The sequence below is a fragment of the Hyla sarda genome, chromosome 5, assembly GCF_029499605.1.
Source record: "Hyla sarda isolate aHylSar1 chromosome 5, aHylSar1.hap1, whole genome shotgun sequence".
NCBI lineage: Eukaryota > Metazoa > Chordata > Amphibia > Anura > Hylidae > Hyla > Hyla sarda.
This window is the reverse complement of record NC_079193.1, coordinates 117,178,464-117,203,682: the sequence shown is the minus strand read 5'-3', so window position 1 is coordinate 117,203,682 and position 25,219 is coordinate 117,178,464. Positions and strand designations below refer to the sequence as shown.

General features: G+C 43.6%; 1 protein-coding gene across 2 annotated transcripts in view; it reads left to right on the top strand.

Moving 5' to 3' along the window:
• Nucleotides 1-17,671, top strand: part of DAP (death associated protein) — a 59,190-nt gene extending 41,519 nt beyond the window's left edge. For both annotated transcript variants that reach the window (XM_056520146.1, XM_056520144.1), the window contains exon 4: nt 17,321-17,671. In XM_056520146.1, the coding sequence (XP_056376121.1) occupies nt 17,321-17,440 (120 nt within the window). In that variant the 3' untranslated portion in view covers nt 17,441-17,671. The remainder of the gene's footprint in view (nt 1-17,320) is intronic.
• The last annotated feature ends 7,548 nt before the right edge of the window (nt 17,672-25,219 follow it).

The following is a 25,219-nucleotide window of genomic DNA, read 5'->3' as shown; positions in this document are numbered from 1 at the left end:
ATAGGGGTTTTTTGTTGCAGGGCCAAACACAGTGCCCTTGGGTTTAGCACGGCCCCCTCTGGCTATTGGTCCAGAGGTTTTCTCATCTCGGCCACAGTTCTCATGGATCACAGCTGCCTTAGGGAACAAAGGTTGTAACTTGAAAAATGTCCGGTTCTGCTGAACCACTTGTTCGGCCTACACCACTGCTCCCCCAGACCCCCCTGCTATATCTACCCCGGTTGCTCTTCCAGATCTGGTGGGTTCGGCCGCCCCTCCAGCCTAGGTTCCCTCCCTCTCCCAGTCTATATCCGACTTGGCCCAGGTCTCCCGGTATGTGGTGACTGCCTTGGAGAGGCCCTCCCTACACCGGCTCTCCGGAGGGTCCCGTTTTTCCCCTATACTGACGTTCTCGCAGTGTCATAGGGGTGTTTCATCTCATCCCCCAAGTCTTTGGGCAGGCACGGGCGCGCCACTCTCAGGCATCCCACTGGTAGCAAGGGCCGCCTCACACATTCACCTTTTCCTGGAGAACTTGTGGATTAAGTTTCCGATCGGCCTCTGACTCAGAAGACCGCACGGATATGTCGTTGATGGTGCACTCATTGGTTTCGGCCAGAAGAGACCTCTTCCATCTAGAGGACCCAGGAACTTAGGACGTGGCTCCAACAGTTCCCTTTCATCGTGCCCGACCCCTTCAAGGGCTGCTTCACCTTTTGTTCCCATTCTCCTGGAGAACGTGTGGATTCAGCCTCTGACTCTGAGGACCGCACTGATATGCCTGATGTGGTGTACTCATTGGATTCGGCCATAAGAGAGACCTCCCATCTAAAGGACCCAGGAACTTCGGACGTGGCTCCAGAAGTCTCCTTTTTTTTGTGCCCGTCCGGCACCCAAGACTTTCAGCGCTCATGCTGAATTTGGCGCCCTGCTGGAATCCATCTGGTGGCACCCTGACAAGAAGGTTCAAGCGTGGTATCCCTTCACCAAATACCTCCATTGCTCTGTGGTCGTCCTCTCCAACTGTGGATCCACCGGTCTCCCGCCTTCTAAGGCGACTAATCTGTCGTTGGCTGGTACGGCTGCCTTCAAGGATCCAGCTGACAAGACAGTGGAGACTTTGGCTCAATTTACTTTGTGGGACATAAAGTTCCTCATTAGCTCTCCAATTCTCCTTAGCTGGAGATTTTCTGTGTTCTGCTTCCATGCGCGGCCACTGTGCTGCCTTCGCCACAGGTTACCTGGTAGCCCTCCGTCGATCCATGTGCTTAAAGCCTGGAAAGCGGTCACCGCCTTCAAGAAGTGAGGCAATGGGCGTAAAGGGCTCCTTATTGCTTCTGGATAAGGCTCGCAGAACCATCAGAAGTCCTCCTTCCAGTCTTGTGTACCCTTAGTACCAACAAGGGTCCAGCCAGGGGCCTTTACAGGAAGAGGACTCCTTCTTTCCTGACTCGTCTCTCCCGGAGGTCTGCTAACCGTTACGGCCGTTTTGCGGCCTATCTCGGCCTGAAGGGTCTCCCCCACCCGCCGACTTTTCTCGGATGGTGGGTCGCCTCTTACCCTTCCGGGATGCCTCGACCATGCACGTTCAGGATTCCTGGGTCAGGGATGTGGTAGTCAACGGGTACAGGGTCTGATATGCCTCCCTTCCATGGGATTGTTTTTTCCTTCCTGGTCCCCCTCTCTAGCGAAGGCAGTTCAGGGCACGCTCCAGTTCCCTCTTATCCGGGGGGTTATTGTCCTTGTTCCTTCTAGGGAACGTTTTTCAAGGTTTTTAATCCAACCTCTTTGTGGTCCCCAAGTAAGGAGTTTCTGTTCACCCAATCTTGGTTCTCAATCATCTCACCAAGCATCTTCTGCTTTCCCTTTCTGAATGGAGTCTCTCCGTTCGGCGCTGGCGTCCTTGGGTCAAGGAGTTTTTTCTTTCTTGGTGGAAATCAAGGATACCTGCCTCCACATCCCAATATTTCCCGGTCGTCAGCGGTACCTCCGCCTTGTAGTTCCGGACGTCTTTTCTATTGTGGCTCTCCACTTCAGTCTGGCCACTTCCCTGCGTGCCTTACCAAGGTCCTTTCACAACTATTTTAGGGGAAACCCCCTAAGGGGAACCCTTAAACTAAGTACCACCTAAAATTTAACTTTTATTTGTCCTATTAAAATATTAAACTAAATAGTGAATGTGTAATTTTCCTTATGGTGTAATCTAAACCACTGATTGTTTAAAACCACAGCCTCAGACCAGCTCCCATTGTATTGTTGTTGTAATACTGCAATTAATACCAGAATGATTGTACAACGATCACCATCTTTGGATATGATGATCTGTTTTGGGGAGTTGTAAGTGGCTGCTAATTAAAAACTCCGAACATTAGCCAGCACCTCCAACGTTTCGCTGGCACCCCAGCTTTGTCAGGAAGGGCTGGTGGCTAATGGCCAGCGGGTGTCCCATGGTTCCTTATATACTACGGCGTCTGATGTCATAAATATTCGTCGCGGCCCCTCAGCCTATCTCCGCTTATGATGTATTAGCCTATCATAGCAAGGTATTCAGGTCACATGTTTGTTTGTTATTGTTCTCATAGCCAATCACTATGTGCTCCTAAGTGCGTCATGTGAGTAAACACGCGCGTCACTGACAAGCGACGCGCACGTCATCCAACTTTATTGAAACTCTGTAAGTACTCACTATGTTCACGGGTTACTCGTGCGCATGACACTGGACTTTAATTCTATTTCTTTTTCGTTGGGGTCACTGCGCATGCCAGCGGACTTAATATTATTCCACTGACATGGATGTTTATACGCATGCCAGTGGACGCCTGTGATATCCCTTCTATGGACAAGAGTTTTTTTTTTTTTCCCATGGATTCCTTACTTGGACGACCTCCTGATCAGAGCTCCAACCAGGGCCCAGAATCTGGAGAGTCTTAGTCTCGACCTCCGGACCTTTTCTCTCTTCGGTTGGATGGTTAATCAGGAAAAGTCCAACCTCTCTCCTGGGGCTCCAGTTTGACGTGACCTCTGACCTCTCTTTTCAGGAGTCCGATGACTTTGGCACCCTGCTCCAGTTTCCATTTGCTTTTGCATGGATGTCCTGGGTCGGTTGGTGGCAGCCGTGGAGGCCGTGCCATTCGCCCAGTTTCATCCCCTACCTCTTCAACTGGTGATTCTCTTCCGGTGGGACAGGTCTCCATGGTCTCTCGACCGCAAGATCGTTCTCTCGACAGTCTTGCCAGTCCCTTCTATGGTGGTTTCGTTTCCCCCTGCTTCTTCAGGGGCGCTCCTTCCTGCCCCTTCCTGCCAGTCTGTTGGGCTGGGGAGGTGTTTTGAAGGACCGTCCGGTCTAGGGCCTTGGTCCCTCGAGAAGCCCTTCTTCCCATCAACATGTTGGGACTAAGGCATTTCTATCTTTGCTTGCTTCTTTGGGAAATTCCCTTTTGGGCGGAACTCATGTTTCCGACCATCTCAGCGATTTTATTTTATTTTTTTCATTCCGGGCATACTCAACTGGGAAGTGGTCTTTCTCAGCCGACCAAGACAAGTGGTCCCTACATTCGGAGGAGTCTGCAGTGACCTGCAATCTTGGGGGCGCTCCAGGCATGGACCTCTGCGTGTCCCGCCACAACCGAAGCGTTCCTCTCTCTTGGTCGGGCTTTGCCCTACCTTATCTGTTCTTGGTTGGGCTTTACCCTACCTTTATGTTTTCCGCCCCTTCCTCTCATTCCCAGGGTCCTGAGGAAACTCACTGCAGAGGGCGTTCCCACCATTCTCGTGGTCCAGACTGGCCCCGGCGGGCATGGTACGTCGTTGCGGTCAAGCCCTTGAACGACTTAACGCTGCGCCTTCCCTTTCGTCCAGACCCCCTATCTCAGGTCCCCTGTGCCACCCCAATTTACCGTCTCTGCTTTTGACGGCGTGGTGGTTGAGACTGCGGTTCTGAGGACCTGCGGCTTCTCTTCCCAAGTGGTTCGCACCATGCTGAGGGCTCTCAAGCCTTCCTCTGCAAAGATTTGCCACCATTCCTGGCGGTCTTATTTTCGTTGGTGTGAGCCTCAGCCTTTTTTTTTTTTTTTCTTTCTTAGGTCGTGGTTTTCCTTTCCCGACCCTTTTTCAGTCGGGCTTGTCACAAACTGAGACGTGCGGGTGGAAGGGTTATCTATAAAATCACTATTTGTCTACACTAGACCGAAAATAATGATAAAAAAATCCCTCTTAAACCACCCAATTTAAAAGTTATCGCTGCCACCACCTGTCAATTTCAAGCCGACAGGAAGCTATCAATCCAATCTGGATATGCAACAATTCCCAAATATAATCTACTATCCCCAGTAGTATATAAAAACAGGAAAACTATTAATCCAAATCTATAATGTAGCCGAACAGGTAAGTAAATTTAAGACTATACTTCATTCTCTTCAAGGACAATGTACGTCCGTTTTACCAGACATAAGGCGGTACTTAATAAATGAATGATTTATTATGAAAGAAAAATATTCACAGTACATGTAAAAATAGATGTTAACAAGACAGTTTTACCACACAGAAAATAAAATAAATGGGAAAAACATAGAATCCTTACTTACAGAAAGTTACAGAGTTCTATTCCGTGGGGTCTGGTAGGAAATGGCATCTAGCATCCAAAATTAGATCTTGTCCCCCATGCAAGCGCACCTTAGCACCCCTAGGTCTGTAGTTTTATACCCTGCTATGGACAGGTGATCCCTCTATGTTCAGCCCCAGGGCAGGACAAGGAGGAGAGATAGATAGTGCCCACTTGCTCATGATACCTTTTACGCCCAAAGAATATGAGATGTCCTCCATCTTCTATCATGGGCCAGGAAACCACATAATTTTCTTATATTTGGCTTCTCCATCAAATCCTCTTTCTAGGGGTACCTGACATGTCCCCCTTATTGTGTATGATTTACCCAGTGCATACAGTTCGGGCAGGGATCAATACACAAGGGTCATGTGAGGACTAATTTTAAAGGTAGTATGATGGAGAATCTAACCGTATAATATAGGGGCTGCATACATACTACCCTGACCCCCATATTTCATATTTGGAAGATATGGCATTTACACAGGGGGAATATGTCCCAAACATTTCTTTGATCTACTTGGAGTCTATTCGCCTGGTGAAGGCGTCAAATTTACCATCCAGGCAAGCAGTGTCCAGTAATTAGCACAGTTATGTTAATTGCCCCCAAATGGCCACTGGAAGTCATAGCTTAGACTGTTGTCTCCTGGCAGTTTGGATCAAAACAGGAGGGATTCTTTGAAATGTTAAACTAACACAGACAAGGGTAATGGGATTAAAAAGTGTGCATACCGATGGACATTTGGCAGGACATAAATTACAAGTAAAGAATGACAAGCAGTCACAATGCAACATGGATACATATTTTAGCCATCGTATATGACAGGGTTGGCTCTCTGCTCCCTTAAGGGTCAAAGTTCGGCCCTTTCCATTCTTTTTCAACGTCCTCTGGCGTTCAATTCTCATGTCCAGACCTGCTTCAGGGAGTGGCGCACGCTGCCCCTCCTTATTGGTCCCTTCTTCCCCTTGGGACTTACACTTGGTCTTAGGTGCTCCTTTTGAACCTCTCAGGGACATTCCTCTTTGCCTCCTTCACTGGAAGGTGGCGTTCCTTATTGCTCTTCCTCGGTTAGGAGGGGGTCAGAGCTGGCAGCTCTCTCCTGCCGTTCTCCTTTCCTGGTTGTTTACCAGGAAAAGTTACATAGTTACATAGTAGTTAGTTACATAGTTAGTACGGTCGAAAAAAGACATATGTCCATCAAGTTCAACCAGGGAATTAAGGGGTAGGGGTGTGGCGCGATATTGGGGAAGGGATGAGATTTTATATTTCTTCATAAGCATTAATCTTATTTTGTTCCAGGAATGTATCTAATCCTGTTTTAAAGCTGTTAATTGTTCCTGCTGTGACCAGTTCCTGAGGTAGACCGTTCCATAAATTCACAGTTCTCATGGTAAAGAAGGCGTGTCGCCCCTTGAGACTAAACTTTTTCTTCTCCAGACGGAGGGAGTGCCCCCTCGTCCTTTGGGGGGGTTTAACCTGGAACAGTTTTTCTCCATATTTTTTGTATGGGCCATTAATATACTTATATACGTTTATCATATCCCCCCTTAAACGTCTCTTCTCAAGACTAAACAATTGTAACTCCTTTAATCGCTCCTCATAGCTAAGATGTTCCATTCCCCATATTAGTTTAGTCGCGCGTCTCTGCACCCTTTCCAACTCCGCAGTGCCCCTTTTATGGACAGGTGCCCAAAACTGAACAGCATATTCCAGGTAAGGCCGTATCAATGATTTATAAAGGGGGAGTATTATGTCCCTGTCCCTTGAGTCCATGCCTCTTTTGATACATGACAATATCCTGCCGGCTTTGGAAGCAGCAGCCTGACATTGCATGCTATTCTGTAGTCTGTGATCTACAAGTACACCCAGATCCTTCTCTACCAGTGACTCTGCCAGTTTAATCCCCCCTAAGACATACGATGCATGCAGGTTATTAGTACCCAGATGCATAACTTTACATTTATCCACATTGAACCTCATTTGCCAAGTGGATGCCCAGACACTTAGTCTATCCAAGTCATCTTGTAACTTATGCACATCCTCTATAGACTGTACTGTGCTACAAAGCTTGGTGTCATCTGCAAAGATAGAAACAGAGCTGTTAATACCATCCTCTATATCATTAATAAATAAATTAAACAACAGCGGGCCCAGTACAGAACCTTGGGGTACACCACTAATAACCGGGGACCAATCAGAGTACGAATCATTGACCACCACTCTCTGGGTACGATCCATGAGCCAGTGTTCAATCCAGTTACAAACTAAAATTTCCAAACCCAAAGACCTTAACTTACCTGTCAGACGTCTATGAGGGACAGTATCAAATGCTTTAGCAAAATCCAGAAACACTATTATGGACATTTATCAACGGGTTTAGTCAGGTTTTCTTTACTATAATTGTCGCAAAATTGTCGCAACTGCGACTACACGATTTTTCGTGCGACATTTTGACTGGAAAGCGAGAAAAGCAAGTTTTCCTAAAATTTACTATGTAGTAATAATTTTAAAATGGACTACGAGTAGTCAGGTATTTATTAACTGCGACAGTCGCAACTGCGCAAAAAAAGTCGCAACAGCGTTAAAAATTGACTAAATTTACTCCAGCTCAAACATGGAGCAGAAAAAGCTACTACCAAAGTAAAAAAGGAAAAATTGCTTACGTAAAAGAAAATTATCAACAGGCTGAAACCAGTTGATAAATACGTCGCACATAAGCAAAAAAAAAGTAAGGAAAAAATTACTAAAAAAAAGAATACATAAGCAAACATTGATAAATGTCCCTCTCTATCCACAGCCATTCCTCTGTCAAGGCTTCTACTCACCTCTTCATAAAAGCAAATTAGATTGGTTTGACAATTTCTATCCTTGGTAAACCCATGCTGGCTATCACTTCTAATACAATTATCCCCTATGTATTCCTGTATGTAATCCCTTATAAGTCCTTCAAACAATTTACCCACAATGCACGTTAAACTTACCGGTCTATAGTTTCCTGGGGAAGACCTAGAGCCCTTTTTGAAGATTGGCACCACATTCGCCTTGCGCCAGTCCCTTGGCACAATACCAGACACCAGAGAATCTCTAAATATCATGAACAGGGGTACAGATATTACTGAACTTACCTCTCTAAGAACTCTTGGGTGTAGTCCATCCGGTCCTGGGGATTTGCTTACATTTATATCACTTAACTTACCTTGTACCATCTCTACATTAAGCCAGTTCAGTACATTACATGATGTGTTACCAGCACTGACCTGGCCAATGTCAGCTCCTTCTTCCATAGTGTATACAGAACTAAAGAACCCATTCAGTAGCTCCGCCTTCTCTTGATCGCCTGTGACAACCTCCCCATTATCATTATTAAGGGGTCCTACATGCTCTGTCCTTGGTTTTTTTGCATTTATATGTCTAAAAAAATATTTAGGATTAGTTTTGCTTTCTTTGGCCACCTGTCTCTCTCATTTTGAATTTTTGCTGTTTTTATTACATTTTTACAGATTCTATTAAGCTCCTTGTACTGTTTAAATGTTATAGCTGACCCATCAGATTTGTATTTTTTGAAGGCTATTTTTTTGTTGTTTATTGCTCTTTTAACATCATGTGTCAGCCATGTAGGATTTAGTTTTAATCGTTTATATTTGTTCCCCTTTGGTATATATTTAGCTGTATAGTTATTTAGAGTTGATTTAAAGATGTCCCATTTACCTTCTGTATCAGTATTTGAGAACACCTCCCCCCAGTCTATGTCCTGTAGTGCAGATCTCAGCCCAGGGAAATTTGCCTTTTTAAAGTTATATGTTTTTGCCTTCCCCGCCTGTCTTTGTTTTCTACATTTTAAGTCAAAAGTAACTATATTGTGGTCGCTATTCCCAAGGTTTTCCCGCACAGTTACATTACCAACCAGCTCTGCGTTGTTGGAAATGATCAGATCCAACAAGGCATCACTTCTTGTTGGGTCCTCCACAAACTGGCCCATAAAATTATCCTGCAATAAATTTAGGAATTGTCGCCCCTTTGTAGTTTTAGCCAACCCCGGACCCCAATCTATATCTGGATAGTTAAAATCTCCCATTATTACCACTGTACCTGCCCGGGCGGCCCTCTCTATTTGTTTATGAAGCTGAACTTCTATCTCTTCAGTGATATTAGGGGGTCTGTAGATTACCCCAAATATCCGTCCAGGTCTGTCCTTCTTCTGGAGATGGTTTCGACTTTTTCATCTCAATGAGGACATCATCCTGCCGTCCTTTTTTGTCCGGTCCCTTCTCATACCAGGGAGTGTTTGCCCCACAAACTTGTTGTGGTGAGGGCTGTTCGGACTTAACTCTGTCACCTTTTCCTTTCTGCAGTGTGACTCCTTTTTTTTGTTTTTCCGGAAGGTTGTCGTTCAGGACAACCTGCTTCTACGGCCACCATTTTTCAGTGGATCCGGTCTGCTATTTCGGAAGCTTGCCGCTGCAAGGGGAAGATCCCACCCTTCAGGGTTTTGGCTCATTCCACCCGTTTTTCGGGGCATCCTGGGCACTCCGCTACATGGCTTCGGCCTCGCGGTTCTGTAAAGCGTCCACGTGGTTGTCTTTGCACACTTTCACAAGGTCATACCTTTGCATCAGCTGATGCTGCTCTGGGCCGTAAGGCGTTGCAGGCGGCGGTGGTCCAGCCATTGACCGCGCAATTAAATTAACGATATATTTTTATAGTTCGGACATTTTCGCACGCGGCGATACCACATATTTATTTTTATTTACAGGTTTTTTTTTTTTATGGGAAAAGGGGGTGATTCAAACTTTTAATAGGGAAGGGGTTAAATGACCTTTGTTAACTTATTTTTTTATTTTTATTTTTATTTTTGCAGTGTTATAGCTCCCATAGGGAGCTAGAGCACTGCACACACTGATTTCCTATGCTGATCCCTGCAAAGCCATAGGTTTGCAGGGATCAGTCAGATAGGGGCTCTATTGCTCAAGCATGTAGCTCAGGCTTGGAGCAATCAATCCCAGTTCGGACACCGCGGAGAGAGGTAAGGAGACCTCCGCCTGCGTCCCAGCTGATTGGAACATCGTAATTTTATCGCGATGTCCCGATCAGCCCGACTGAGCGGCTGGGAACCGTTTACTTTCCTTTTCAGACGCGGTGGTCAACTCTGAAGGGTTAAAAGCGCGCGACACAACGATCGGTGCCGCACGCTGTTAGCCAGGGTCCCGGCTATCGTTGGCAGCCAGGACCGACCCGGTGTGATGCGGGATCACGGCGTGACCCCGTTTTTCACACCGGGCTTAGGGCGTACAGGTACGCCCCAAGTCCTTAACCTCTTCAGGACATAGGGCGTATGGATACGCCCTGCATTCTGAGTCCTTAAGGACCGAGGGCATATCCATACGCCCGTGGGAATTCCGGTCCCCACCGCTAGCCGGTTGGGGACCGGAGCCGGATGCCTGCTGAAATTGTTCAGCAGGCATCCCGGCATATCGCCCAGGGGGGTCATTATGCCCCCCATGTCGGCGATCGCCGCAGATCGCTGGACAATTCAGTCCAGCGATCTGCGGCGATTCCGGGTCAATCGGGTCTCCAGTGACCCGGAATTACTGAGACGGCCCCGAACAGCCAGAGCCTGCAGAGGTGAGGTGGCACTGATGCCACCTCACGATCGCCCTGATTCGTCGGCCGACCAATCAGGGCGTCTGCTGTGGGTGTCACTTCCGCACCCGCTCCGCCCCTCTTCCGGAGGACGTGAGCAGGTGCGGGACGTGCACCCCAGGAGCTGGGGACCCCGATCCCCGGCGTGAATGTTGGGATCAGGGCCCCAGGAGCAGCGGCGGCGACGACGAGGGACTGACTTTCCGGCGTGGATCGTTGGAGGCGAGTGACAGCCTCCTGCTGTTGCTTAGCAACAGCTCCCAGCATGCAAAAAGGGCATGCTGGGAGCTGTAGTTATGCAACAGCAGGAGGCAGACCACCACAACTCCCAACATTCCCTTATGGGCATGCTGGGACTTGTGGTTTTGCAACTGCTGTAGGCACATTTTTTCTATGGAAAAGTGTACCTATCAGCTGTTGTATAACTACAACTCCCAGCTTGCACAAACAGCTAAAGTGCATGCTGAAAGTTGTAGTTTTGCAACAGCTGAAGGCACACTGGTCATGAAACTTAGAGGTGTTTTTTTTTTTTTACCTAAGTTTCACAACCAGTGTGCCTTCAGCTGTTGCAAAACTACAACTCTCAGCAGTCAATGTACACCATGCACCGTACATGCTGGGAGTTGTAGTTTTGTAAAAGCTGGAGGCACAATGGTTGTGAAACACCGAGTTAGGTCACAAACTCAGTGATACATAACCAGTGTGCCTACAGCTGTTGCAAAACTAAAGCTCTCAGCATGTACAGTCTGTCAGCGCATGCTGGAAGTTGTAGTTTTGCAACAGCTGGATGTTCGTTCCCCCCCCCCCCCCAATGTGAATGTACAGGGTACACTCACATGGGCTGAGGTTTACAGCAAGTATCTGGCTGCAATTTTGAGCTGCGGCAAATTTTCTGTTGCAGCTCAAACTGCCAGCGAGAAACTACTGTGAACCCCCGCCCGTGCGACTGTACCCTAAAAACACTACACTACACTAACACAAAATAAAATAAAAAGTAAGAAACACTACATATACACAGCCCCCCTCCCCTCCCCTCCCCAATAAAAATGAAAAACGTCTGGTACTCCACTGTTTCCAAAACGGAGCCTCCAGCTGTTGCAAAACAACAACTCCCAGTATTGTCGGACAGCCGTTGACTGTCCAGGAATGCTGGGAGTTTTGCAATAGCTGGAGGCACCCTGTTAGGGGAATTCTACGCCAGTGATTCCCAATGTCCTCCCCCATTCAAGTCCCTAATTTAGGCCTCAAATGGGCATGGCGCTCTCACTTTGGAGCCCTGTCGTATTTCAAGGCAACAGTTTAGGGTCACATATGGGGTATCGCCGTACTCAGGAGAAATTGTTACAAATTTTGTGGGGTATTTTATGCTTTTACCCTTTTTAAAAATGTTAAATTTTTGGGAAAACAAGCATTTTAGGTAAAAAAAAATTTTTTTTTTTTACATATGCAAAAGTCGTAAAACACCTGTGGGGTATAAAGGCTCACTTTACCCCTTGTTACGTTCCCCGAGGGGTCTAGTTTCCAAAATGGTATGCCATGTGTTTTTTTTTTTTTTTTGCTGTCCTGGCACCATAGGGGCTTCCTAAATGCAACATGCCCCCCAAAAACTGTTTCAGAAAAACGTACTCTCTAAAATCCCCTTGTCGCTCCTTCCATTCTGAGCCCTCTACTGCGCCCGCCGAACACTTTACATAGACATATGAGGTATGTGCTTACTCGTGAGAAATTGGGCTACAAATACAAGTAAATTTTCTCCTTTTACCCCTTGTAAAAATTCAAAAATTGGGTCTACAAGAACATGTGAGTGTAAAAAATGAAGATTGTGAATTTTCTCCTTCACTTTGCTGCTATTCGTGTGAAACGCCTAAAGTGTTAAAACGCTGACTTAACGTCATTTTGAATACTTTGGGGGGTGTAGTTTTTATAATGGGGTCATTTATGGGGTATTTCTAATATGAAGACCCTTCAAATCCACTTCAAACCTGAACTGGTCCCTGAAAATACAGAGTTTGAAAATTTTGTGAAAAATCGGAAAATTGATGCTGAACTTTAAAGCCCTCTGGTGTCTTCCAAAAGTAAAAACACGTCAATTTTATGATGCAAACATAGAGTAGACATATTGTATATGTGAACCCAAAAAAAATGTATTCGTAATATCCATTTTCCTTACAAGCAGAAAGCTTCAAAGTTAGAAAAATGCTAAATTTTCAAATTTTTCATCAAATTTACGGATTTTTCACCAAGAAAAGATGCAAGTATCGACAAAAATTTACCACTATGTTAACCCCTTAAGAACCAGAGCGTTTTTTGCACATCTGACCACTGTCACTTTAAACATTAATAACTCTGGAATGCTTTTAGTTATCATTCTGATTCCGAGATTGTTTTTTCGTGACATATTCTACTTTAACATAGTGGTAAAATTTTATGGTAACTTGCATCCTTTCTTGGTGAAAAATCCCCAAATTTGATGAAAAATTTGGAAAATTAGCATTTTTCTAAAATTGAAGCTCTCTGCTTGTAAGGAAAATGGATATTCCAAATAAAAAAAATTTTGATTCACATATACAATATGTCTACTTTGTTTGCATCATAAAATTGACGTGTTTTTACTTTTGGAAGACACCAGAGGGCTTCAAAGTTCAGCAGCAATTTTTCACAAAATTTTCAAACTCACTATTTTTCAGGGATCAGTTCAGGTTTGAAGTGGATTTGAAGGGTCTTCATATTAGAAATACCCCACAAATGACCCCATTATAAAAACTGCACCCCTCAAAGTATTCAAAATGGCATTCAGTCAGCATTTTAACCCTTTAGGTGTTTCACAGGAATAGCAGCAAAGTGAAGGAGAAAATTCACAATCTTCATTTTTTACACTCGCATGTTCTTGTAGACCCAATTTTTTTATTTTTACAAGGGTTAAAAGGAGAAAATGTATACTTATATTTGTAGCCCAATTTCTCTTGAGTAAGCACATACCTCATATGTCTATGTAAAGTGTTCAGCGGGCGCAGTAGAGGGCTCAGAAGCGAAGGAGCGACAAGGGGATTTTGGAGAGTACGTTTTTCTGAAATGGTTTTTGGGGGGCATGTTGCATTTAGGAAGCCCCTATGGTGCCAGAACAGCAAAAAAAAAAAACACATGCCATACCATTTTGGAAACTAGACCCCTTGAGGAATGTAACAAGGAATTAAGTGAGCCTTAATCCCCCACAGGTGTTTCACGACTTTTGCATATGTAAAAAAAAATTTTTTTTTTTTTCACTAAAATGTGTTTCCCCCCCAATTTCACATTTTTGCAAGGGTTAATAGCAGAAAAGCCCCCCCAAAATTTTATACCCCATGTGTGGACATCAAGTGCTCTGCTGGCACACTACAATGCTCAGAAGAGAAGGAGCGCCATTGAGCTTTTGGGGAAAAAAATTAGTTTGGAATGGAAGTCAGGGGCCATGTGCGTTTACAAAGCCCCCCCGTGGTGCCAGAACAGTGGAACCCCCCACATGTGACCCCATTTTGGAAACTACACCCCTCACAGAATTTAATAAGGAGTGCAGTGAGTATTTACACCCCACTGGCGTTTGACAGATCTTTGGAACAGTGGGCTGTGCAAATGAAAAATAAAATTTTTCATTTTCACAGACCACTGTTCCAAAAATCTGTTAGACACCTGTGGGGCGTAAATGCTCACTGTACCCCTTATTACATTCCGTGAGGGGTGTAGTTTCCAATATGGGGTCACATGTGGGTATTTTTTTGGGGGGGTTTATGTCAGAACCGCTGTAAAATCAGCCACCCCTGTGCAAATCACCAATTTAGACCTCAAATGTACATGGTGCACTCTAACTCCTGAGCCTTGTTGTGCGCCCACAGAGCATTTTACGCCCACATATGGGGTATTTCCGTACTCAGGAGAAATTGCGTTACAAATTTTGGGGGTCTTTTTTTCCTTTTAACGCTTGTGAAAATAAAAAGTAAAGGGCAACACCGGCATGTTAGTGTAAATATTTTTTTTTTTTTTACACTAACAAGCTGGTGTAGCCCCAACTTTTCCTTTTCATAAGGGGTAAAAGGAGAAAAAGCCCCCCAAAGTTTGTAGTGTAATTTCTCCCGAGTACGGAGATGCCCCATATGTGGCCCTAAACTGTTTCCTTGAAATACGACAGGGCTCCAAAGTGAGAGAGCGCCATGCACATTTGAGGACTAAATTGGGGATTGCACAGGGGTGGACATAGGGGTATTCTATGCCAGTGATTCCCAAACAGGGTGCCTCCAGCTGTTGCTAAATTCCCAGCATGCCTGGACAGTCAGTGGCTGTCCGGAAATGCTGGGAGTTGTTGTTTTGCAACAGCTGGAGGCTCCGTTTTGGAAACACTGCCATACAATACGTTTTTCATTTTAATTGGGGGGGGACAGTGTAAGGAGGTGTATATGTAGTGTTTTACCCTTTATTATGTGGTAGTGTAGTGTAGTGTTTTTAGGGTACATTCGCACTGGCGGGTTACGGTGAGTTTCTCGCTAGAAGTTTGAGCTGCGGCGAAAAATTTGCCGCAGCCCAAACTTGAAGCAGGAAACTTACTGTAAGCCTGCCCGTGTGAATGTACCCTGTACGTTCACATGGGGGGGCAAACCTCCAGCTGTTTCAAAACTACAACTCCCAGCATGTACTGACAGACCATGCATGCTGGGAGTTGTACTTTTGCAACAGCTGGAGGCACACTGGTTGGAAAACCTTTAGTTAGGTTCTGTTACCGAACTCAATATTTTCTAACCAGTGTGCCTCCAGCTGTTGCAAAACTACAACTCACAGCATGTACTGATCGCCGAAGGGCATGCTGGGAGATGTAGTTATGCAATAGCTGGAGGGCTACAGTTAGAGACCACTGTATAATGGTCTCAAACTGTACCCTCCAGATGTTGCTAGGCAACTCACCGGCTTCCTTCAGATCCAGCTGCACGTCATCGCCGCCCGCCGATCTCCGTCGCCTGCAGCCTCCGACGCCCGCCCGCTTCAGTAAGTGGATCTTCGGCGCCGGTCCCCGTCGTTTCCCCGTCCTGCCCCGCCTATTGTGGGTGGGCAGGACTGGGAAAACGAAAGTAAGACCCCCCCGGCCCCGATCTGCTATTGGTGGTCGCGTCTAGACCACCAATAGCAGGGATAGGAGGGGTGGCACCTCTGCCACCTCACTCCTATCGCTTCAGGGGGATCGTGGGTGTCTTAGACACCCGCGATCCCCCTTACATTCCGGGTCACTATAGACCCGTAATGACCCGGAATCGCGCAAATCGCAAGTGTGAATTCACTTGCGATTTGCCGCGATCGCCGACATGGGGGGGGTCTGATGACCCCCCTGGGCATTTGCACGGGATGCCTGCTGAATGATTTCAGCAGGCATCCCGCTCCGATCCCCGTCCGGCGGGGACTAAAACTGCCCATGACGTAAATGTACATCCTTGGTCCTTAAGACCCAGGGTGTCGGGACGTACAGTTACGTCATGGGTCCTGTAGGGGTTAAAGTAGAATATGTCACGAAAAAACAATCTCGGAATCAGAATGATAACTAAAAGCATTCCAGAGTTATTAATGTTTAAAGTGACAGTGGTCAGATGTGCAAAAAACGCTCCGGTCCTTAAGGCCAAAATGGGCTTGGTCCTGAAGGGGTTAATAGGTTAAACATGCATGGAATAAGCATAAGGCTATCCTTCACATAAGATAGGGCCAGGAACTATTGATAGGATTCCGATTATTGGGCAGACTAGATTGGCCAAATGGTTCTTATCTGCTGACACATTCTATGTTTCTATGTCTAAGTTTATCCAGCAGGCTGCGGACCAGCCTGCATCAGTCCTGGACAGACATCCTCTCCAAGCTTATAACAAGGCAACATACGTTTTCACTAGTGCTTCATCAGGAGGGCGTGTCTAAACCAAGAATTAGAATCAGTGGGGGACATGTATCATTATTTGTGTATGTAGAAGCAGTTTACCCCTTTTGCTGAATTCAAAATTATGCGCAAATGCGCTAAATTTTTCAATCAAATATAGTAATCTCCTCAACCTCCAGATGGCTTATATTTATATAATATGCGTAAAAAATATGTTCATTGCGCAAGATTTCTGCTGGTAAATGTATGCAGTTAATAAATTTGTGCGTACTAAATGTACACCGAAACCCACACATCTGGAGGAAATGCTCCACAAGAATGTAACAGCTTACCCAAAACAGGGGTAAACATATACATTATCTCTATTATGATTCCGGCTTTAGACACACCCTTTTGATGAAACAGAAGCGAAAACGTATGTTCGGGGTAAGGAGGCGAGGTGGTTTCAGGCAGGATGCATGCCAGGGATCTTTTATTATGTGGCCTATGTGAGGTTTTGTTAGAGAGTGAGAGAAACAGGCAATCCTGTTTACTTTTTTATACCGTGATTATTTACCAGTGTGTGCAAGATACTAACTGGATTTTCACCTGTCAGTGCTGCTTCTACCAGCATTTATTCACACTGTGTATCCATTGTATTGATATTGTTATCCATGATATTCCAGCTACCATCCTCACCCCCATTTTCTGTATGTGTATCTTAGTGCCTTATCTTCTATGTCTGATTTTAGTGATATGTGTGTCTGCCTTCCAATAAAGAGTTAATTATACTATTGTAATTGGCCTATATTTTTGGAGAGAGTAGTATATGTGGCCCATTGTGGCATTTACGCATAGCCGGTATTTTTGTTTTAATTTACAAATTTGTTTTTTTCTGTCACTAGCTGATTTGAGAACATTTCGTTTTTTCACCGTAGTACCCCTTTAAATATTCTTGACTGACAAAGCAACAATTATCAGGCAGAAAGGAAATAAAGAATGTATGTTTAACGGATAATTGTGACAAAATGTATTCATATAATTATTATGCTAAAACCTGAAAAGCAATGTCCATATGCCCCATCTGTATCCTTTATCTCTTGCTACATTCTTTAATGCAAATGGTAAATAAAGTGCAGCATATCTGATTAAAAAAATATTTTTCACAACTTTGTACATGTTTTAAAGTCTAGAAAATTAGTCTTGTGCCTCAATTTTTTTTATTTTTATTTCTGTACAGGGTGACAAGGATTTTCCCCCAGCAGCAGCCCAAGTAGCTCACCAGAAACCACATCCATCTGTTGAGAAACTGCCTCCTGTGCAGCATGTAAACCAGCACATTCATCAGCCCCGCAAGTGATTAGCCAGATATCGGGATGATTTATCCAGAAAATATATTTGATTCCCATATAGTCTTCATAAGGTTGCACAATACCAGAATGACATGGATCAAAAACTACAGATGAATATTCCCTCCACAACCTAATTGAACAGAATAAAACCTGATTTATGCCTTTGTGGTACACAATGTCAGATGATATTTTTATGTAAGAACTTGTTTTATATAATTAAAATTGTAGCTTAACAGTAAGTATGTGTGTCCAGCAACAATTGAAATAGATTTTTTAAATCATTGTATTAATTTATGGTATGGTTCTCCATAGCATCTGTGAAGGGAAGAAAGAATTTTATGTTACATAGCATCTTAATTACTGGAAAGATCAAAATGGAGCTGTATTGTACTGTAGTTATTTTGAAAAGGTTTCCTTTTGCCATAACTTGCAACCACCCATATGATGAGCAATTTTAAAATAATAGCAACTCCAGGTCATAGCTCTTATAACACTTAAAGGGGGTACTCTGGTGAAAAAGAAATGTTTTCAAATCAACTGGTATAAGAAAGTTTAATAGATTTGTAAATTACTTCTATGCCAAAATCTTAAGCCTTCCACAACTTTTCAGCTGCTGTATACTTAAGAGAACGTTGTGTAGCTCTTTCCAGGAGAGGTTTGCTATGGGGATTTGATCCTACTCTGCTGTCACCTCTGTCTAAGACTGAAAAGAACAGCAACCAAGAACTCTCATTCTTCTGGAGCATACAACAGCTAAGTATTGGAAGGATTTAAGATTTTTTTAGTAGAAATAATTTACAAATCTGTTTAAAATTTTTGGAAAAAGTTGATTTGAAAAAAATGAATAAAATTTTTTCCATCGGAGTACCTCTTTAACTTCCTCTGGAGCATACAGCAGCTGATGTGTAGTTCTTTCCAGTCTGACCACAGTGCTCTCTGCTGAACTGTCCAGAGCAGGAGAGGTTTGCCGTGGTGATTTTCTTCTACTCTGACAGGTTCCTGCCACAGACAGAGGTGGCAGCAGAGAGCATCTAACTTTCTGGCACCAGTGTATTTGAAAAAAATAGTTTTCCCTGGAGTACCCCTTTAAGTACTAGAAAGCTTAAATGAGCACTGTCAGATATAAAAACTTCTGATTGTGGTAAAGCATGCAAAACCGATTTTTGCAATTGCTTTTATTATAAAATTTTCAGTATTTCATACTGAAAAAGCCAGGCAAAAAACTGCCTCCTGGGGTCCATACCATCCTGGCTCTGTCCACTCATCATCACCTACGTCATGGACCCACTTCATGATTGACAGGTTTGCAGATCTAAATCTGCTGTGATCGGCTCCCTCACTGTCTGTTTACTTCAGTCTTTTCTTGAGGAGAAGGAGGGAGGGGCGGGAGGACACTGCTGCCTGTGAGCATATGATTAAAGAAGCTGGTGACTGAAGATGGGGACTGAATGGAGGATTTTTTTTTTTAATTTTCTCTCAGTAAATATTCTTCCTGATATTACTTTTAAACCTTTGCCCCTCTAATTTAAAACTATGCCCTCTTGTGGTAATTTTTCTTTTAAATATGCTCTCCTCCTTTAAGTATTTAAAAGTCTCTATCATATCCCCTCTGTCTCTTCTTTCTTCCAAGCTATACATGTTAAGGTCCTTTTTAACCTTTCCTGGTAATTTTTTTAATTTTTTATTTTTTTTTTAAATCCTGCAATCCATGTACTAGTTTAGTAGCTCTTCTCTGAACTCTCTCGAGTAGCTATATCCTTCTGGAGATTTGGTCTCAGTACGGTGCACAATACTCCAAGTGAGGTCTCACTAGTGTCCTGTACAGCGGCATGAGCACTTCTCTCTTTCTACTGCTTATACCTCTCCCTATACATCCAAGTGTTCTGCTGCTCTTACATTGTCTTTCTACCTTTTAAGTCTTCTATAAGTACTCTTAAATCCCTTTCCTCAGATACTGAGGTCAGGACTGTGTCAAGTTCTGACCATTCCTCTAGTTTTCCTAAATCCTTTTCCTTTTGAGTTATTCCTCCAGGAACATCAACCCTGTTACATATCTTTGTGTCAACAGCAAAAAGACACACCTTACCATCGAGACATTTTGCAATATCACTAATGAAGATATTAAACGAAATTGGTCCCAGTACAGATCCCTGAGGTACCCAACTGGTAACAAGACATTGCTCTGAATATACCCCATTGACTACAACCCTCTGTTGTCTGTCACTCAGCCACTGCCTTATCCACTCAACAATATGGGAGTCCAAGCTCAATGACTGCAGTTTATTGATAAGTCTTCTATGTGGGACAGTGTCAAAAGCCTTACTAAAAATATAAGATTTGTTTGACATGATCTCCCTGAAGTAAACCTATGTTGTTTTTCATCTTTCAATCCATGGGATTTTAGATGTTCCACAATCCTATCCTTTAGTAGGGTTTCCATTAATTTCCCCACTAATGATGTCAGACTTGCTGGCCTACAGTTGCTCGATTCCTCCCTCCTACCTTTTCTTGTGAATCGGCACGACATTTGCTAATTTCCAATCTTCTGGGACAACTCCTGTTACCAGTGATTGGTTAAATAAATCTATTTTTAAAACTTTTGCTAGCTCACCACTAAGCTCTTTTAATAATTTTGGGTGTATCCCATCTGGCCCCTGTGACTTATTTGTCTTCACTTTATAGAGGAAGAGGTTCTAAGTTTGCTGTCTAAAGACACATGTATCAAACAATTTTTTAGTCTTCCTCCTTAATGGAGGTAATTTTCCTACTTTTTCTTCTGTAAAAACTGAACAGAAGTATTCATTAAGGCAGTTGGCTAGCCCTTTATTCTCTTCTACATACCTTCCTTCCTATGTTTTCAATTTAGTTATTTCTTGTTTTAATTTCCTTTTTTTTTCTCATATCTGATGAATTTATATATCTGATGAATGTCTTATCCCCTTTTTCACAGACTGAGCTAGTTTTTCTTCTGCCTGTGCTTTAGAAGTTCTTATACCTTGCTTGGCCTCTTTCTGCCTAGTCTTTTAGATGTCCCTATCTTCATTGCTCTGGGTTTTATAATTACTAAATGCTTTTTGGCTTTGTTTTTTATGATTTTGGCCACTTCTGCTGAGTACCACAGTGGTCTCTTCCCTTTCTGCTTTTACTGACAAGTCTAATGTTGTTTTCTGTTGCCTTCAATAATGTGTATTTGTCCTTTTTTTTTTTTTTTTTTTTTTTGCGTGGTGCGACTCCTTCACTGTTCTTATATTAAACCACACTGACTGGTGATCACTAGATCCCAAGCTTTCGCCTACAACAACATCAAATACCTAATCCCCATTTGTGAATACCAAATCCAAAATGGCCTCCCTCAGTGTTGGCTCCTCAACCACTTGTAGAGATAACCCCAGTAGGGAATTTAGAATATCTGTAATCCTGGCAGAACTAGCTATTTTGGTTTTCCAGTTTATATCCGGAAGATTGAAGACTCCCATAATGAGAACTTCTTTTATTGTCATTTTAGCTATTTCTTTAATTAGTAGAACATCTATCTATATAAAATACTTTTATTAACATACACTGATGAAGCACAAAGTAGCTACCGCTGTCCTATCCCTGCCTTCACTGCTCCAATCTTCGGCTGAAGTTTTTTTTGTACTGTATTAAAAGATGTTACAAAATAGTATTGAAGATTTTACCCTATCTGCATTGATGAGCACCACTTTCCATAAAATACTGTTGTATTGTACTAAAGTTATACCCCCCCCCCCAAAAGATATTTAGCAATCTAAGTAAAATGTGTAGCTCACTTAGGACTCAGCATGTACCCAAGGTTACTGGTGTTGCCTACACCCAAAAAAGGGCAAGGATATATCTAGATTTTTTTTAAAATATAAAATAAATTATACCAGTCCTCAAAGGTACATGGAAATAAGGGAAAAAAAATTTAATCCAGTAATAGTGAAATAGGTGACTATTTATTAGTATATGATCTAAAATGAATTAGCCTCCTAACACCATAGCAGGGCCCTTGGATCAGATGGAGTGTCTAATAAAGAAGTATAATAAATAAATAAAAATATACCAACTAGATAACAATATAATGGCAGCTGGATAGCATATTGGGAGTTTGTGTTAGGGGATATATATATATATATATCTATCCTATGTATGTAGCAGCAACTGGTTGTAGGATATTCATAGAGAAAATCGTTGGTGGTGGGGAAATAGGTTTTAAAGTTCTATTTATGATGCAAAGTCGTTGGTGGTATAGTAAAAGCAATATTTCACCTTACAGCAATGTGTTTACACCAGTCATAGGAAGTGATACTGGAGATCGCAGTACGGGCTGGCACGGCTGCGTCCGGCACTGACTATGATGCCCGTCTAGAAGTGGTGGGGATCGCAGAGTTTCCTTGTCGCTTGGTAGTCCTCGGCTGGCACGGGCTGCGTCCGGTCTGATGGAGGGTAATGTCCGTGGCTGGCAAGCTTGTAGTTGAGGCAGCGGTAAGTGGCAAGTCCGTGGTGGTATGGGAGTTAGAGCCGGCGTCCGCGTGTGAATGATGCGCTATTAGCGCGCGTGCTGCAGTGGTCCCAAAAATAGAGGGCTTCCAACTGTTGCAAATGCTGGACTGGAAATAATAGTTGGTATACTTGCTGAACTGTATCAATATAGCAGCTAGATGTGTTTCTAGGCCACGGGCCTTTTCTTCAGTAGCAGTATGGAGATGCATACAGGTAGAAAAGTGTGTGCTTTATATAGCCTCAATGTGGTGATGTAATGCACAGTGAGGGGAGGAAAACATGGGAAAAAAAATACTTGGAATGGAGCATGATGGATAATGTAAAATAAAAACATACTGGATCTAATTTAAGGGGTATTAGGATAAAAGGATAAAAAAATAAGATAGGGAAGAGAGATGAAAGAAAAAAATAAATATGGATATAAATAGCATTAAAATAAACTAAACGGCATTCCTAGACAGTGTATATGAATCAGAAAACCTCATAATAAATGTAACTGTACAGTACTAAATAGTTGATTCCAACCTCTAACTAATAAGTAAAATAACAAAAATTGTATATAATAATATAAATATGTGTAATCCAGAACATGATGGTGATCTTGGGTAGGCTAGACCCCATGGACAGTCACTGCGTCGATATGCGACCAGACAGTGATGGGCTGTGGAGAAGAGCCAAACCAAAAGAGATGCTAGAGAAAACCAAAAATTTTGAGTTCGGCATTGAGTCCTCTTGGTATCAATGGGGGAGATTTATCAAGACCTGTGCAGAGGAAACGTTGCCCATAGCAACCAATCAGATCGCTTCTTTCACTTTGCAGAGGCCTTGTTAAATATGAAAGAAGCGATCTGATTGGTTGCTATGGGCAACTGGGCAACTTTTCCTCTGGACAGGTTTTGATATATTTCCCCCAATGAGTCTAACTCGAAGATCTTCCTGGACTCAGCTTTTGACATCTCCGCCTCTCCAACATCTTCTCACACTTTGGCCACAAAAAAGGTCAGCTGGGTTCTGATTGTGATGTTTGCTAAAATAAAGTGATAATGGGTTTGCTTTTATTCTTTTTTTAATATTGTAAATATGTTCAGAAATACAGATTTTTAGTTGTCTTTTAGTGCGGCCTATATGGTTTTCCGCAGTTGCACTGAATTAGGTAAATTACTCCTTTACTATGGCAAGTGAGACAGTCTGATATTTTGTGTATAAATTGGTTAGAGGTAGATGAGATTTCTGTAATTTTTTGCGGGAAATCTGTGGTTTTGCAGCCTAGACAGGATCCGCATTTGAAACCCTTTGGTTTGTAGCTATGTGGAGGATAAATGTGAAGTGAGTGGCTGTCCAATAGTGGGGGCGACCTGAATGCCCAAATTAGGGGCCTTAGTGTAGACTATTGGTGGGTGTAAGGGGATGTTTTGCCCGATAATTTTGTAATTTTTTTTTTTAGAAAGTGACAGTTTTTCTTGATGATCGTTTAGATTTTTCTATATTCTTTATTGAATGGTAAAGTTAATTTAGGATCATCGTTGTGGGTTGATCAACTTGCTTTGGGGTAAAAAAATGAGGATCTGTCTAAAGTGCGTATTTTGTTAAAAGATTGATCCAGGGTGGTCCTTGGGTAATTTGGAGGGATGTCCCGATACCATTTTTTTTAAGACCGAGTAAGAGTACCGATATTTAATTCTAGTACTCGCCAAGTACGAGTACTTTTGTTTTTAAGGGAATCTGACACCAGGGTGACCCTGGCGCTGCTTACCTTATTATATGTGGGTTCCTTGTTGTGTACAATGGAGGTGGCTGCTGTAGTATGAGCCAAGATCTCTCTCTTCACTGGATAGAACAGGGAATTTGCATTGGCGGCAAGACCAATGTCTCCGGAGCGATTGTGCTGATGTTCACATGGTGAGCAGAGATAGAAACCGGGTCACCTGCACTATCTACCTATAAATTCAAGTTAGTGCAGGTGACTCGCTATTGGGTGGAACGACTTGGGGGTTACCTGCCGCTGCAAGTCCATCCCGCTTTGCGGCGGGCTCTGGTGAAAACCAGTAACCCCTTAGATTCCGTTCCCCTGGTACGGTCCACGGCATCACCTCACTGACACAGAGGATCCACCACCTGTGTCCTCTCCGCATACCAGTCCGGATCCTGACAACATCCCATTACATCCCTCTCACCAAAAGTTCCTCAGGGTGGCAGTGTTCATGGAAGGGATGTGGGTCCACCTTCAAAATGCAGCCCTACTATTCGGGATATCACAGGCACCCAGAGTATTTACAAAAATAATGGCGGAAACGGTGGCCTTTATCAGGACAAAGGACATTCTTATAGTCCCATATCTGGACGACTTCCTTATTGTGGCGAGTTCAGAAAGTCTGCTTTCTCAACAGATACAGTCTATAATTTCCATCCTCAAATTCCTAGGCTGGAACCTGAACCTGAAAAAATCTTGCCTTGTTCCCTCCAGGACCTGTCAATTTTTGGGAATATCCCTAGACTCAACTTCCCAAACATCTACCCTAGCATTGGGAAAACAACTAGTCCTCCAAGAGAAGGTACTAAATCTTTTTCTCTCCCACACTCCTTCTTTCAGAGAAGCCATGTCGATATTCGGTCTCATGACAGCCGCCATTCCAGCAGTGTTGTGGGCACAGTTCAAGTCAAGAGAACTACAGTTAAACATCCTATCCAACTGGAACGGGGAAAGTTTATCCCTGAACCAAAGGTTTCATCTGTCTTCCAAAGCAAGACTCTCCCTCAGGTGGTGGCTAGACCTACAGAACCTTTCCAAAGGAGTTCCCTGGTTTCCCTCCTCGCTAGTGAGGAGTACAACAGATGCCAACCCTTGGGGCTGGGGAGCTCATGTGGGTCACAGTCTTCTCCAGGGAGAGTGGGATCCACATCTGGTTTCTTCCTTCTCAACTTACAAGGAGCTCTCAGCAGTCTTTCAAGCACTCCTCTGCCTGCCACATCAAGTGATGGGGAAGGATGTCCTAATCTATACAGACAATACAACTACTGTAGCATATCTCAACAAATAGGGGGGAACAAGATCCAAACAACTGATGGACTTAACATCTCAGATCTTCCTATGGGCAGAAACGAGAATTTTGTCAATACGAGCAGTACATCTAAAGGGCAAAGAGAATACCGTAGCTGACTTTCTCAGCAGAAAAAAGTGAGCCAGTCAGAGTGGTCCCTAAACCCAGAGGTTTTCAGCAGGATACATCACAGATTTGTAGCTCTCTCAGTAGACATGTTCGCTTCAAAACTAAACTAAAAAC